Source organism: Chelonoidis abingdonii, chromosome 4 (genome assembly GCF_003597395.2).
Source record: "Chelonoidis abingdonii isolate Lonesome George chromosome 4, CheloAbing_2.0, whole genome shotgun sequence".
Classification (NCBI taxonomy): Eukaryota; Metazoa; Chordata; order Testudines; family Testudinidae; genus Chelonoidis; species Chelonoidis abingdonii.
Window position 1 is genome coordinate 91,985,683 of NC_133772.1, and position 16,712 is coordinate 92,002,394.

At 40.0% G+C, this 16,712-nt stretch overlaps 1 protein-coding gene across 2 annotated transcripts in view; it reads right to left on the reverse strand.

The window, feature by feature from the left end:
* Positions 1-16,712, reverse strand: part of KNL1 (kinetochore scaffold 1) — a 50,227-nt gene that overhangs the window by 22,387 nt on the left and 11,128 nt on the right. For both annotated transcript variants that reach the window (XM_075065468.1, XM_075065469.1), the window contains exons 5-13: positions 15,737-15,798; positions 15,176-15,225; positions 14,609-14,648; positions 13,148-13,185; positions 12,749-12,801; positions 6,096-11,393; positions 3,916-4,063; positions 2,697-2,764; positions 2,466-2,564 (exon numbers count right to left, since the gene is read on the reverse strand). In XM_075065468.1, the coding sequence (XP_074921569.1) occupies positions 2,466-2,564; positions 2,697-2,764; positions 3,916-4,063; positions 6,096-11,393; positions 12,749-12,801; positions 13,148-13,185; positions 14,609-14,648; positions 15,176-15,225; positions 15,737-15,798 (5,856 nt within the window). The remainder of the gene's footprint in view (positions 1-2,465; positions 2,565-2,696; positions 2,765-3,915; positions 4,064-6,095; positions 11,394-12,748; positions 12,802-13,147; positions 13,186-14,608; positions 14,649-15,175; positions 15,226-15,736; positions 15,799-16,712) is intronic.

Genomic DNA, 16,712 nt, shown 5'->3' on the forward strand with positions numbered 1-16,712 from the left:
GTCCATGCAGCTTGCAGGGATTTCACTCTAGTCACTGTACCTTTTAATTTCTGTTTAACTAACCCCCTCATTTTTGCATAGTTCCCCTTTCTGGAGTTAAATGCCACAGTGTTGGGCTGTTGAGGTGTTCTTCCCACCACAGAAATGTTAAAAGTTATTGTATTATGGTCACTATTTCTATGGGGTCATGTTTAGTTATGTCTTGGACCAGATCCTGCGCTCCACTCAGGACTAAATCAAGAATTGCCTCTCCCCTTGTGAGTTCCTGTACCAGCTGCTCCAAGAAGCAGTCATTTAAAGTATCAAGAAATGTCTCTGCATTTCGTCCTGAGGTGACATGTTCCCAGTCAATATTGGGATAATTGAAATCCCCCACTATTATTGAGTTCTTTATTTTGATGGCCTCTCAAATCTCCCTTAGCATTTCATTGTCACTATCACTGTCCTGGTCAGGTGGTCGATAATAGATCCCTACTATTATATTCTTATTAGAGCATGGAATTACTGTCCATAGAGATTCTATGGAACATATGGATCCACTTAAGACTTTTACTTCATTTGATTCTACATTTTCTTTCACATATAGTGCCACCCGTCCACGACCTGTTCTGTCCTTCTGATATATTTTATACTCTGGAATGATTGTGTACCATTGATTGTCGTCACTCTACCAGGGTTCTGCAAGAGCATTGACACACCATTCCCTAGCAGCACGGGTACAACATTTCAGGTACCCAGAGCAGCTGGTGGAGAGGTAAATCACTGCGGGGTTGGGGACACCCCAGCCAGTGGCTCCTATTCTGAGCAGGGATCAGCTGCTAGTCTTGGCTGGGCTGGAGGCAGGAAATGTTGGGACTTCCCTTTCCCCTGCAAGGAGTGGCTGGGGCTGTGTCAGACCCACCCCTAGAAACCTCCCCCAGCTGCAGGAAGCTCAGTATCCTCCCCTGCTTCCTGCCCCCATCACTCCTCAGCTTACGGGGTGCTGCTCTCGCATTCACCCAATCCCTGTGCATCCAGACCGCCCATACCCAGATATCCCTGCTAAGCCTCACCCAATACCTCCAGAACCCTTCCCTACTGTACCTCAACCCCTGCACCCAGACCCTCTGCCTCTGGACCCTCACCCCTGCACCCAGACCACCCCCCACTGAGATCCTTGCATTCAAACCCCCAACCTGATGCCCCACCCCCTGCACCACCCTGAGCCCCCACATCCAGACCCCCATGAGACTGACCCCCAACTAGCTGCACCCAGACCCTCACCCCACCAAGCCCCACTCCCACAGCACCCAAATGCCTCTCCTGAGACTCCCACATCCAGACCACTCCGTTGAGTCCCAACAACCTTCACCCGGAAGCCCCTGTAGAGTTCCATTGCCTTTGCACCTGGAACAAGCCACTGTGCATCCAGATCTCCCCACACCTAGACCCCCCCAACTGAGCTGCCTGTACCCAGACTGTCCCACACAGAGTCTTCTCACCCCACATGTGGATCCCCCCCACATTGAGCCCCTCCACACTTAGATCCTGCCTTGTTGAGCCTACTTGCCCCACACCAGGGGCAGAGGGGCATGGCCCCAGGGTGTTTCTGGGGCAGATTCAGGTCTTGTGCTATGTCAGGGTTGGGTGCAGCCTCACTGCTGAGTCCGTGTCCTGGGGGTGGAGAGGCAGCAGGGTGACCTTCCACCTTTGTGCAGCCAGTGGCCTGTGCTCCCCACACCGCTGTGCTGAAGCCTCTGCATTTATTTATTGACAGATAAAACTTGCAGAATTTTAAAATATTGTGTGTCTAATTTTTAATTTTTTGGTGCAGAATGCCCTCAAGACATTAAAATACAATAAAATATCCTGCCAAAGCTACTCCTAAACTAGTCAGAGATTGCTGTTGTAAGAAGCTAAATGTTCCCACTTTCCAGGAGTGCTGTGGCATTATCTCTGGCACAACGAGCAGTTCCTACTGGCACAAGGAAGAGATCAGAAACAGAAATTGGACTAGACCAGCCCCAATGTAACCATTGTCATTTTACCAAATAAAAGCTGCACTCCAGAATATATTTACAAAACCAGTTTCAAAGCAGAGTACAGGATACGGGAGTAGATCAATGCACACAAAAGAACTGCTAGTGCATGTCAGAAGTGCCCACACAGATACTTAGCGCGCAGGCTAGTGGGGGTAGATTCACACCCTGGCATGCCACAAACTAAGTATTCATGTAGGTAAGCCCTTAGTGTGTAATAATTCTGAGGTGACCTGATCTACAGGGCTGGAAAATAAACTGTCCATATTTATACAGAAGTAAACTGGGGAAAAGGGCGGTTAGTCTGTGGCCCTGATAACAAAGATCTTTACAATTCAACTTCTTTAGCTGTCTTTAGTCAGATTCTATAAAATAATTGAAATAAAGACCGAGAAACACATTTTAAGTGGCAGTGATAAGTATGCGTTTGAGAGGTTAGATACTCACATTGGCTGGAAGATGACTCTGCCGGGGCTTCTGAATTAGAATATGGACCTGGAGAAGCGTAAAAAACTCCCCTACTGTGATAACACCATCCTGAAATTTCTACAGAGAAAATAAAGTGCTAATTAGAGTATGCTCATTAGCTGGGGTGCATCCAAAAGAGTATCCAAAGAGAAGACAGCAACATGTTTCTTACTAGGAAAAAAATTAAAAGCCTTTTAGATATCTACATACCTCAAATAAATTCTGTTCGCAAATACTGTCCATGAGAAGCTGAGATTCCATCTGACTGCTTCGCTGCACTAGAGAGAGAGGAGACTGCTGTGGTTCAAAAATAAAACTAGATGAAGTCATGACTGTAGGTCCATACCAGTTCAGATTACCAGAACAATTTTCATATAATTCAGAGTTTGACCTTCAAACCATATGAACAATGCTTTTTCTGCCTAAAAAATATGCATATGCAGAGCTTGTCTACACGTACAGTACAACAGCAATGCAGATGCACTGCTGTAGGGCTTAGTGCAGACACTATCTACGCCAAAGGCAGAGCTTGTCCCATCGACATAGGTACCCCACTTCCCTGAGAGGCAGTAGTTATGTTGACAGGAGAAGCCCTCCCGTCAACATAGTGCTGTCTACACTGGGAGTTACAGGCTGGTATAACTATGTCGCTCAGGGCTATGGATTTTCCACACCCCTCAGGAATGTAGTTATACTGACGTAAGTTTATAATGTAGACCAGGGCTTAGCAGCAAAAGAAATACTGTTGGGGAAATTTGAGGTAATAGGAAAGTTCATTAGTAGTTAATGATATGAAGTTTCTAATGTTTATGTTTTAGAATATATCCTAATACTATTTGAATATTATTCACATGACTTATTAGGCTGGTGGTGAAAAGGGTTATGGGATCAGAGTTAAGTTGCTTATGAATCTTCACTCCAACATTCTCAAATTTCAAGGATGTTTTTGTTTTTAAGTTACATTTTAATTGGATTTTCTGTTCAAAGTATATTTCCAACTTTCAAATCTTCTTTGGCTGAATAATCAAATGAAAGAAACTTATCTATATTTTCTTCAGTTCTCTCTAGTACATGTTCCCCTTGTGTCATCTCAATTGATCCATGACACATGAGCCTCTCTATTATGAATATAACCACCATTTCTGGTGAGGACAGAGAAAAATTATTGTAGGCCTTCCTTCAACTAGTAACAAGAGTCTGCTTTTTCTAAATCACTTCTTAGGAAAAATGCCATTACAATTTGTACTCATTCACAGAGTCAAAGAGCAATTTTAACTGAAAAAGATTAATACATATTACCATACAGAGATAACATGACATGCAGCATTCCCAGAGAAAATAAATGCTGGTAAGAGACCCTTATCTACTAAGTTGATTAAAACCCAAATAAGTTAACAGTTTTAGGTGAATACTGCCAAGAGAGTCTTACTACTAAGATCTATGTCAGCTTTAAGAGAATCCAGACAGCTGCTGTTGCTAGAGTTGGTCCTCTCCAGGCTTTTAGCTGATAGACTTGGAGGATTTTCACTCTCTTGAGTTTCTGCTTGGGTATGAGACAAAATGATGCTGGAGGTAGCCTGAAATCAAACAGTGTTAAGAAAACAGATATTTATTTGGACACTTGCTATATAACAGCTACGTTGTGACTTTCCATAGCAAATCATGTTTAGCGTCTGCATATTATAAGAAGGGCCCTACCAACTTCATGGTTCATTTTAGTCAATTTCAGCCATATGATTTTAAAAATCATAAATTTCCTGATTTCAGCTATTTAAATCTGAAATTTCACGGTGTTGGAAATATAGGCGTCTTAACCTAAAAAGGAGTTGGGGGGGGTCCACAAGTTTAATGTAGGGGGGTTGCGATACTGCTACCCTTACTTATATGCTGCTGCTGGTGGCAGTACTGCCTTCAGAGCTGGGCAGCTGTAGAGCAGTGGCTGCTGGCAGGGTGCCCAAGGCTGAAGGCAGATCTGCCGCCAGCAGGCAGTGCAGAAGTAAAGATGGCATGGTATGGTGTTGCCATTCTTACTTCTGTGCTGCTGCTGCAGGGCGCTGCCTTCAGAGGTGGGCACTCGGCCAACAGCTGCCAGTCTCTAGCTGCCCAGCTCTGAAGGCAGAACAGAAGTAAGATTGGCAATAATGTGACACCTCCTATCTTCAAAAAAATAACCTTGTGACCCCCTGCAACTCCCTTTTGGGTCAGGACCCCCAATTTGAGAATCATTGGTCTCCACCATGAAATAAGTATAGTATAGGGTAAAAGCACACAAAAGACCAAATTTCACAGTCCGTGATGCATTTTTCATGGCCGTGAATTTGGTAGGGTCCTATTTATATGTACTAAATAGTAAGGCATCCCACCATAAGGCCATACCAGCCACCTGTCTAACTCCCAGTTCTTCTGGCAGCTGGGGCTGCAGTCACCTTTCCAACTTTTGGACATTCTCACCACTCTTTGTGAAGTAAAAGCCCAGTTCAGTCCCACTCCAGAACATCACTCTTCCAAGGACAACCAGTCAGTTGCACCTTGTTTTGTATGCGGTTGGTAATGTTAACTATTTTGTTCTTTGTCTGCTCTGTTTCATGCCCCCCACCTGCTCTCATTATAGAAATAGTCTAAGGAATTAAAAAACATAATTTTAGAAAAGAGCCAGGCAAAGTTATAAAAATAAAAGTAGGCACAGGAATTACAAATAAAGAAACAGAAAAAGCTAAGAGATTAACTAAAGCCAAAGAAAGGCATGACTTACAACCAGTCTATATAACCACATGACCTCATTACTGTTATCCTTGTTCTCCCTATCCCTTCTTCCTGCTGTTTGTCCCTCACTTGTTGAGCCTTATCTCAGATAAAGCTATTCAGGGCAAGGACAATGACTTATTCCTTGTTTACATTCAAAGTTGCATTGTAGTTTAACTCAAGGTATGATTTTAAACCAATTTAATTAAATCTGTGTAAAATCCTGTATGGAAACGGCAAATTCAATTTAAGCCACGATAAGGAATCAGTTTAAGCTAAATCTCTATTACACACAAAGAACTAAGAACATTATTAAGGTTGCAAATTCAAGCACTGAAAAATGCTATAATTAAGGTTGCCTGTGCATTTGGCAGGAATGAAGTTAAATATTCTGCTGGAGAACAGGTCATAATTCTAAGTATCAACAGCATCCTGCTCCATCTTTCTTACTAGAAACACAAATGTTGCTAAGTTTGGGTCTGTAGGGAAAAGTTAACGAAGCAATGTGACTCTGCCAAATGGTTTGATGACTATAAACACATACCAAAGAAAGAATTAGCATGAAACTATTAAGGGTGGGTGCTTTAAAACTGGCATGAAAATCAGTACTCTCTCTGTTATCCCAAATTCCTCTCACTTCAGTAGGGAGTTCCACACATCAATTTATTTTGTGGCTAAGGCAAAAGACAGGAAAGACAGTGGGGAAAGGCAGAGAACCATAAACATTAATGAACTAGTAACTGAGAGAAAACCAAGAGTAAAGACTACACTAAAACTTTTTAATTCACACTCCTATAATTTAGGCAGAATGAAACCAAAGCCCTGGGATAATTGACCACATTCTGATTACTGAGTGATTAGGCTCACCTGCTGTTCTTTTGTGGTATCGTCATCCCAGCTCTCAGCCCTCTTGATCTTCTTTCCTTTCTGGAGTTCCTCTTCCTCTTGTTCCCAAGCTCTCTTCTGGTTGCTGAAAGTTTCTTGCTCCTCTAATGGATAGTTTTTATTGTGAAAGATCTCTTTTTTGTTCATCTCATTACAGGTTCCATCAAGGGGCTCATAACTTACAAACTCAACTGAATCCATTTCCTCTGGGCACGTGGGAAGCAATTCCTCATCTATATACTGAGAAGGGCTCAAGTTCTGCCTTCCAATGGGACTGATGTCAGAGGTTTTGCTGGTGACTAAATTTATTTGTGGAACCTGAGCTTCTACTCTGCCCACTGATTTGGCATTGAGGTCTTCTACACTTGGAACACTGGAATTCCTTTTGTTTGGCAATTTAGGCGGGAAGATACCTAGGGGTAGCTTTCTCATTTGACATTTATCTGTAGGTATTCTGTCTAACAGAGCATCTCCAGTTTCAAAATATATATTTTCCAGTTCTTTGAAATAAAATGCTTTATTAGACTCCTTTTCAACATCTTTTCCTAAACTCAAAGGATCTTCTGGCTGTGTTGCCAATTTGGGAAAAGTTTCAGCAAGATTAGACACAGTAACAGTTTGAGAGACTGGGACAACTTCAGACTTCCTTCTACAATTTTTTAGCCTTGAACAAATATTAACAATACCTGATAATTTAGACACAAGGCTGGGATCTATTTGTTCTGCAGGAATGTCATTGACTTGGGAGAACGGCTTAGTCTGTTCAGAGTCTTTTTGGGAATTTGTTGTAAGTTCTTCCCATTCAGCAGACACTCCTTCATTTTCCTTAGTCTCTTTGTAATAAAGTATAACAGAGTCTGGTCCATCAAGGTCTAACTCTGTGGGTCTGTTTTCATGGCCAGATGAAGTCAACTTCCCTGGATCATCTTTCAAGTCTATACTTCCAGTATCCAACACATTAACTGCACCCCTGTTCAAACTATCAGTGATCTCCTTAGATAAGTGAAACTGCTGGACTGGAAGTTGAACCTGGGACACATCATTACAATTTTCTTCATCACAATCCAGGAGGTTATTCTCAGCAACTTTTCTTTCACTTTCAGTCTTGTAAGTCGGGGATTCTATTTGGTTCTCTGGAAGCTTGAAAGACACTCTCTTTGATTTAGGTTTTACTTGTTTTCTCAGATCCTGGCAGTATACAGAACTTGGGTTGCCCTTGGGAAGGTTAACAACATTCTGTGGTTCCTGAACAATATCCAAAGTGACTTCAGGAAGTGACAGAGTAAGAGGACCAATGGACTTTTCCATGGCAACATTGTGGATATTCAGTGTATCTGCATCTTTCTTTTTATAGGGAAATACTAAAACTGATAAAGTAGAGAAATCCGATCCATGTTTATCCCTAAAATCTGAGTGGCATCCATTACCCAAATCTTCTGCATGCGTAAAATGCATTTTCTCTCCACAGATAGGGGCCGATGTTCTACATAAATTCTGCTGGTGGTGGGTTTTACTTGACACTTCTTGATTTTCAGATCCTTTAAGATTATTATTATTAATAGCAACAGTGTGAGATGCAGTGATATCCATCTTATCCTGGTTACATGTAAACACAATGGTTTCATTAATAGGAAGTACAGGACCAATGCGAGTGGTCTGCCCACCCTGTACGGCAATTTTATCATCTAAGGACACTGTATGGATTTTAGTAGTCTCCATGTCATCACCCATTGCAAACACAACTGTTTTGCTATTTGAAGAAGCTTCCTGTCCAACCCACTTATCCGGTTTTAATCTATCCACATGCACGACTCTTTCCATAATTTTATCAATAGTGTGAGATTCAGTTATTTCCATATCATCCTGATTAAATACAAACACCATTTTATCTCCAGGAACTACAGACTGGGTTTGAGGTGCACTCTCACCTTGTGGGGCAATTTCACGATTTATTGGTGCTGTATGGCTCTTTGTGATCTCCATGTCATTCTCATCACTCAGTGAAAACACAACAGTCTTTTCACTGGTTAGGCCAATCAAACTTTTCCTTCCAGTGCCTTTACCTAGTTCTGGCACAGTCTGGGATGCAGCCTCTTCCATAGGTTTATCAATTACAACAGTGTTGGGTCTAGTTATTTCCATGTCATCACTGTATGTAAATACAACAGTTTTATCTGCAGAGATTAAGGGTATTACATTACCTGAACTCTTGCCTTGTAGGTAAATTTTATCGTCTGTTGCCATGGTGTGGCTTTTGGTCAGCTCCATGTCATTCTCATCACCCAGTGAAAACACAACAGTCTTTTCACTGGTTGATTCAATCAGACTTTTCCTTCCAGTCCCTTTTCCTAGTTCTGGCACAGACTGGGATGCAGCCTCTTCCATAGGTTTATCAATAACAACAGTGTTGGGTCTAGTTATTTCCATGTCATCATTGTATGTAAATACAACAGTTTTATCTGCAGGGATTAAGGGTATTACATTACTTGACCTCTTGCCTTCTAAGTAAATTTTACTGTCTGTTGCCATGGTGTGACTTTTAGTCATCTCCATATCATCATCCACTGAAAATATGACAGTCTTCTCATTTGAAAGTGACAATGGCTTTAAGGGGCATTGGTCACATCCTTGTTTCTGCAGACTATCTGCAGCTATAATGGTAGGGCATGAGCTTAAGTCCTTTTTCTTTGGAAATAAAGTATCTTTTCTTTCCGTTAAAACTGTATCAGGAACATTTACTACACAGCTACCAGTCAAATCCATATTTTCCTCAGAGAAAAAAACAACTGACTTTTCCAAAAGAGACACCATCTGTGGATTTTTAGTATCTGGCATCGATGTTCTGGCTGTTTTAGTGAAGTCCTGTTTTGAAGAAAGTGAAGATGCTTCACTAGTTGAAGAAAGTCTCCCAGAATTTGCACTATTTAACAGTACCTTGTTTAATGCTACCATAGTATGGCTTTGCTGTTCCAATTTGGAATTTTTTGAGTCAGTGTGTATTCCCGCTGTCTTCCCAAAATGCACATTTCCTTTAATATCAGAGGGAATGGCTTTATCACCGGAAGTGAAAGAAAATCTTGGAGCAGCAAGGGCTGGAATTTGGTTATTTCCAGGAGTGTCATTCTTTTGATTTGAGTTCATTCTGAGACTCCCACATTCTATTGCTGCAGTCTGACTTCTAGTAATATCTATATCAGAATCACCAGAAAATAAGAGGGTCTTATTTTGTAGTTGTTTTGGTTTAGATATTACACTGTTCTGAATACGTGTACTCTCATATTCTTGTGCTACTAGAATAGGAGCAAAGTCAAGAGCAGCAGTATGATTTCTGGTTATATCCATACTTTGATCATCTGGAAAAACAACAGTTTTGTCATTAGTATAGGCAAGTGAAGGGTTGACTAGACTTTTCCTCAATTGTTGAGGTATTTCACAGTTTTGCCTTTGCAAAGGTTTCAGCACACAGTTGTTGGTGGCAATGGTGTTGCTTTTAAGGACTTCCCTCTCTTGCTCTTGTGATGAAAAAATAATGGTTTTGAGATTGGGATGGCTTCTTTTAATATCTATGTGATCACTCATTCCTGAAAGAGGATTTTCCTTGTCAAGGTTTAGAAGACTTACAGCTTCATTCACTTCTTTGTTCCAGTTCTCTCCTGGAACAGTTTTAGGCTGCATTTGTTGTTGGCTTATAGTTATTCCAGTGTTTTGATTGTCAATGACTACAGCATGACATTTAGTTATTTCCATTTCTTCCTGCTCATTTAAATTAGAAGAGCTAGATTTGTTAGCAAAACTTTGAGGTTTGAATTTCACAGAGGTGGACATACCACCAGAGACAGGAGGAAGTTGACTTGCAATGCCCTTTTCAACATAACTTCTAGTCAAGTCCATATCTTCCCCTGAGAAGACTATTGTTTTGTCACTTGGCCCTGAAACAAGCAGAGGGGTCACTGTGCTGTGTTGAAATCTGCTCTTAGAAGTCCAAGAACCAGGATTTGTATTTGAATCTAGCCCCAGAGTCTCAGAAGCAGCTCTGCGATTTTGGATCCCTTTTTCACTTCCATTATCTGGCACAGAAGATATTGTGTGTGCATTCATTTTATATTCCCTGGGAACTTGATTATCTGAAGTTAGACATTTTGTAATGTCCATGTTGTCATCTCTTGAAACTGTTTTTTCCATTAGCAAAGAGATGGCATTTCCTGGTTTTTGAAAAGCTTCATAACAAGACTTGCCAGTTGCCTTGGAAGTTTCATTACAGTTTACAACCGTACAATTCCCAGTAACTTCCATATCATTACAGCTGGAAAAGAAAATGGTTTTATCACCATGGAAGACGGGCTCAAAAGAAACACATCCAGGAACCACAGTCCTTGTTCTGCAACCTTGATTGGAGGTCTGTGATGCTTTGTGACTGTCTATCAAGATAGTATGGCTTTGAGTAATACCCTCCTCATCTTCTACACTTACAGTTTTCTTTTCAACATGCCTTTGGGGGTCCTGTGGAACAATCATTTGATTGTTTGATGTTCTCTTTAATCTAGAATGGTCAGACACAAAACTAGATGATAAATCCATTCTGATGGTCTGACTGTATTTCTCAACGTTGAATGTGTTATTTTTGGAGAGGGACATTTTTACAGTTTGGCTGGCAGTCAAATCCATATCTCCACAAGCCACAGTTACATCACCACATTCTAATTGCTCTGATAAGGCTTCAGAAGTATTGGAGAACATGGTATTAATGTCAGATACATGACACTTCGTAATATCCATTCCATCATCTTGTCCTCTGAAGAGTCTAGTCACATTGCCAGTGTTCTCTTGTGCATGGGAATATACACACTCCACTGGAGGAAATGCATTACTTTCTGGAAGTTGTGAAGAGACAAAAAATAGGTTCTCCTTGTCAGGTCCTTCAAGAGTGGGGCTGGCAAACATTTCACTTGACTTCAGGCTTGTCAGAAATTCGCTGAAATCTATTTTCTTTACTGGGTCAAAGTCTGGCTTCTGTTGAAGAGACGGACATGCATAATTTGCCTCTGTAGGATCACAGAAAAAACGAAATTCCTTGTTCATTTCTGGCCCTTCATTTTTAGATGTTAACCCAGCTAAAAACGATTTGATGTCTATTTTCCTAGGTTTGTCAATTTCTTCATTGCTTTTAAGGTTACGTGTGATCACTGCAGTGTGACTAGCTGTCATATCCATTTCGTTTTCATCCAAAAAGATAAGTGTTCTGTCATTTCTATTCATTTGATTGTTGTCTGTATCATGCCACTAATGAAGAATAGGAAATGAAAGTTACTGACATTTACAAGAAGTGCTAAATCAATTATTCTGGTTAATACAAGGCTCAATTAATGTAGCATAAAGGCCAGTTTTATTTATTTATTTAAAAATACACTTGTATTTGACCTTCTGGGTGAGCAGTAAGTACAGACACAGCTGTAGCTAAAAATGAAGGCTTACACACCTTCAAGGAAAGGGACAGAACTCCATTATTACAGCATAATGCTATGTAACATTTTAGAGTAAGAGTTTACTTCAGAATTTTACAGTGAAATATAAATTTCTGATATGTTGGATCTATCTTGCTTAGATTATAGCTGGATCACTGATCCTTATTCATAAAGTTGGGTCAGTTATGGATCAAAAATCTTCCATTTTTCTTTCCAGTCATACGTTGTGGCCTAATCCTTTCTTCCTCGCTGCAAACAAAAGTCCTGCCTTGTTGCTGGCATATGTATGCTCATATCAGCAATGGGGTCTGGAAGTTATACAACTCTTTTTCCCACAACCAAGAAGATAATGAAGAAAAGATTTAGACAACCAAACACAGTGAAAGAAAACTGACCAATAATGATCCACAATTGACCAGGGTCCTCGTATTTTATAAAGTGTAGATCAAGGAAAAATATTCTATACACACTTTATTTAAAGTACAATTCTTTTATGCAATGTAAGCAATAAGCAGTATGCTAGAAGAAGCATAATCTGTTTGGGTTTTTCTAAAACAATCAGGAGCCTAGGGTTTAACTTGACCAGTTTAGCATGTGTTAAAGTATACACTGCCTCATCTACACTAGACTTTAGAACATTTTAGTTAGCTTATACTAGATAACACAAAATTAAACCCTAGTCTAGAAGAAGTTAAATGGCATTGCAACAGCAGCAAGTATCTTGGCAAATGCCTGCCTGGAAAAAAAAGAAGCAAGAGCATGTTTCACAACACTGGATTACATCTTCCCAGGATGCATGAGTGAAGCGTAACACACAAGCTCACTGATTTACCTGACCATGATTACAATAAGATTAGCTGCAAGGTTGGGGTTTTCACTGCCTGAGTCAGTAGGGAAAACTACAGAGACATGCTCAAACACCAACTGTTTACTATCTTTCTGGAACAATGCAGTGGCCATAGGGATTATGGGTTAATGTATCTATTCTTGCCTCCATCTTCAAAAGAAGATCACTAGATGAGAGAAGCATGGGTGAGCTCTCCTAGCTATGAAAAGGCAGTTGGCACAAAAGTCTCTTCTGCATACCTGAGCTCACAACTTCCTACACAAATGAATGCAATAGATTTTGGACCCAAATATTCTCAGCATGAAAGAGTGAAAGTCTTCACATACCTCCGTCTGCTGCACAGGTGTCTGAATTGGGGCATGAAGCAAAGTGTCCATCCCTTTTAAGAGAAAAAAGTATTGCATCCATTGAGTTTGGGATCATAGGAAATGGAGATCTGTGAACTTACTCTACATATATCAGTAACTGAGTGTGGACTGAACAAAAATACAGCCAACTAAGACAAATATACCCTGAAATAAGTTTTCATCAATTTCTTGTGAGGAAGTAGCTGAGGTCCTACAGCAGGATGCTTGCCAAGCAGTTTATGGGGCAAAAACCCCAGTTACACAACAGTTCTCTTCATTAACAGACAGACTGTTCCAGGACTGCTCACATCCTTTTTCACAATAAGCAATTTTGGCCAAAAGTAACTTGTTAATAAAGAAATCTACTTTCAAACTTACCAGTAATCTCGCACTGAACAGTTTCAGGCCCTTCATTTCTAAAAAAAATAGTTTTACATAAACAGTTTACTAAAAGATTTCAAAACACAGGGATCTTATTTCAGTAGTATAACAAGAAGTGAGCATTAGGCATGGAACAGCATTCAGGTATGGAACAGCAGGTAACAGATGCTATGAGTAGATTTGTAACATACAAAGTTACAGTCCAATAAGGTTGAAGAAAGCCCTTAACCCAAGGAATTATTGCAACATTACATGTAAAGATGATACTGCCCATCCCAAATATTTTGCGTACGGGTGAATTATTACTTGCCACTGAGAAAGAGAGAAGGGCTGAAATTAATTCCTCATTCTAAGCCCAGACCTTCTGCTTTAGGTTATCTCCTTCTGATCCTAATGAGATACAAGGCAGTTTGAGTTCAATCTTCTGTAAACTAAAAGGCTCCAGTCATTCCATCTCAGGGAAAGGGGAGTAACAAGTGAACTCCTCTCAGTGTGACTTCTGATGCCCCCTCTTTTCAGAGTCCTTTACTGCTCTTTCAGGACTGATAGACTTTCGCACAATGAAGGAAAAATGGGGGGAAGGAGAGGGGTTGGGAGAGGTGGGAAGAGGGTTGGTTTAAAGCATGTTAGTACCTAGACAGGGCTTGACTCCTTTAAAAATGTTAGTTGTTCTTAGCCAATCCTAAGCTCCTCCCTCACCAACTAAAATGTTTTAAAGGCATCAAACTCTACATCCATGAGATGCATCAATATGTTTTACACACTTTAATCAAAATCACACTAATATTTTTTTTAAAACACTACCACATTCCCCCTCATCTAGATAAGGCCTTAGAGCCCAGATTCCATGGGCTTGTCTTCACTATGAAAAGAGATGTATTTTTAGCATGAATTAGTAAACTCAATAGGGGTCACCTTAAAGAGCTAACATGTTAAAAATATTTTTATCTAGTATAGATATGATCCAAACTATCTTCCCTGTCCTATTAATTGTTTTTTAAAGTGCAAATATCACCACTGTGGTACTGCATAGGGAGTGGAAGCCTTTGAAACATACACATCTTATTTCTGTCCATCCTTTATAAATCTCTGGGAAAAATCTAGGCTTTGTTATTTTCTAAAGACTTCCACTATCTTCATAGAACTAAACATCACTAGCAGCAGAAAGCTTGAAGAAGAAGCTGTTCTAGATTCTTTGGGAGCTATGACTAGTGGTGAATACCGTGACCCATGCAGCCTTACTATTCTGAGTGGCTGAACTGAACATGTGCTTTCTTCAAGATTATCGTTTCCATAACCAAGCTAAACCCCCCAAACTAATTTTTTAAAATAAGAGTATGCCATGTTTAATTTTGTTTTTGAGAGAAACATTAATTTTGATGGTTGTATCATGCAAGGAATTTTCCTCCCTCAGAGCAGAGCTCTTAAGGTGTGCAAAAAGCAATTTTCCAAACTTACTGATTAAATAGGATTTGATTCCTTATATTTGCTGCTGTCTCTAAAAATAAAATGAGAATACAAATATTAAAGCAACAATATGAAAAGCGACATCAAGACATTCAGAGATAAGAACTAACTGCAGGAAAAAGTTGTTCTACACTTTCTGACTTTTGTTGTGCCCTCTCACAGTCAGAAAACCAGAGGAACAGAACAGCTTGAAGTTCTGTTAACTCTTTTCAGGTACTTGCTACACAAACTTTTGGGAGCTGGGAGTAGATAGGATATTCTGCTGGATCTGTAGAAATTGAATACAAATGGCTAAATATATAAAATAGGATCGTTTATTTTGATCTATCAAAAGTTTCTTTTCTTAGTTACATGATCTACAAAACTGTTAACTAATGGGCTCTCAGACTGCATGCAGCTACATAGGCTGAATCAGACCTGTCAGTCACTGACAGCTGGCCCCCTTCCCTATCAGTGACTGACAGGTCTAGTTCTGCTTATGTAGCTGCATGCATGCTGAAAACCCACTTGGCTAACAGATCTGTAGACCCTGTAATTGAAAGAGAAATGAGTCTTTACCTGTATTTTCTGGCTCTATCACATTAATTTGAAGATCTGTCTGGAAAACTCTGAAACAAAGAACAGAATAGCCATTGTATAAGCTACATAAAATTCTCTCTACTGGAGCAAAGGATGCTCTGTTTAAAACCAAGTAAAAAAAAAAATTACTTTTGGTTTCAGCCCTTCTCTGTATTGTATGTTCTACAAAATACCTGAAGACAAATGCTCAGAAAGACAAGAACTTCCGGAAATTACTCCAACTTCCCATGGGAAATTATTGGACTTAAAATGAAAGCCACAAAAGTGAATTAATGACACAATGAAAAAATTCTAGTTATAAAAATCTTTCCTTTTGCCTTCTTTTCAAGACAAGCAGAAGAATGGGTTACGGACCTCTTCAAATTCCTGAGGTCTTTGACTTTCAATTTACTCCCGCCACCAATATTCAATTCCTTCACTTGAATTCTCATGCATTTATGCAAACCTATCAGTTTCACTGGCCACCAGCTCACTGCCTGGGATGTACATTTATACATAAACAATCTGTAGATCAGATTAGACTGTTCAGATTAAACGTACTTTATGGTATCTGCAAAGCTGACGCGGCGAGAGTTCTTCCGACGCTTCTCAGTGTCATAATCCTAAAGATAGAGAGAGACCACAACAATATGATTTACAGGTGACTATTAATCTTATTCCATATAAACCAGCAAACCATTCCTTGGAAAAGATGGGTGGACAATACATGGAATGCATTTACTATCATCTTTAACTGCTCATCAGAGCACAACAACTGGAGTTTACATATAATCCACAAAGTTATACAGAAGAGAACCAATTAGATTTAAGGATGCAGCCCTTAAAGTACATCTTCTGCACTAAACTATTCTCCAGGCTAATGTGATATATCTGATGCACGGTTTCAGATTTCAATATAGTGAGGCCTAATTTAGCTAGAACAGTAATTCCATCTACAGCTTTTCTCAGACTTCCCTTTCCCTAACCTACAGATCCCCACCCTAGAGCAAGCAGCTATTGTGGAGTCTTCCCCTCAAAAATCAGTCGTCTCTCAGGTACAGTACGTAGAAAACTACGGACAGGGAATATTTCTCATACTTCCTGACATACTAGAAAATGCACATGGTGCCAAGAAGGGATTTACAGAATTTCTCTCAATCCTACCAAGTAGCCAAGAAGGATGGGAAGAAACAAAGATTCACCATCCTCACTACTGTGGGAAAAGATGTATCAAAGAATCACAAAATAACCGCAGTACAGTGTCTTGCAATAGCACTGTTCATATTACGTCACTGTGATGACACTGTCACAAGATAAACAGTGCAATGGAATGTTAGGACTTCACAGCTCTATGACTCTCTGACTCCATTCACAGATCCAGCAGCTCTGAATCTCAGCAAGGTTGAGGATCACTTTTTAAGGAAATATACAGAAGACTTATATGACAGGGTCTAATATATATACCTGCAACAAGACTAATTCTGTGGAATTCTTCTAAATGTATTTAAAAAATCATAAACAATGCCAGCAACATGAG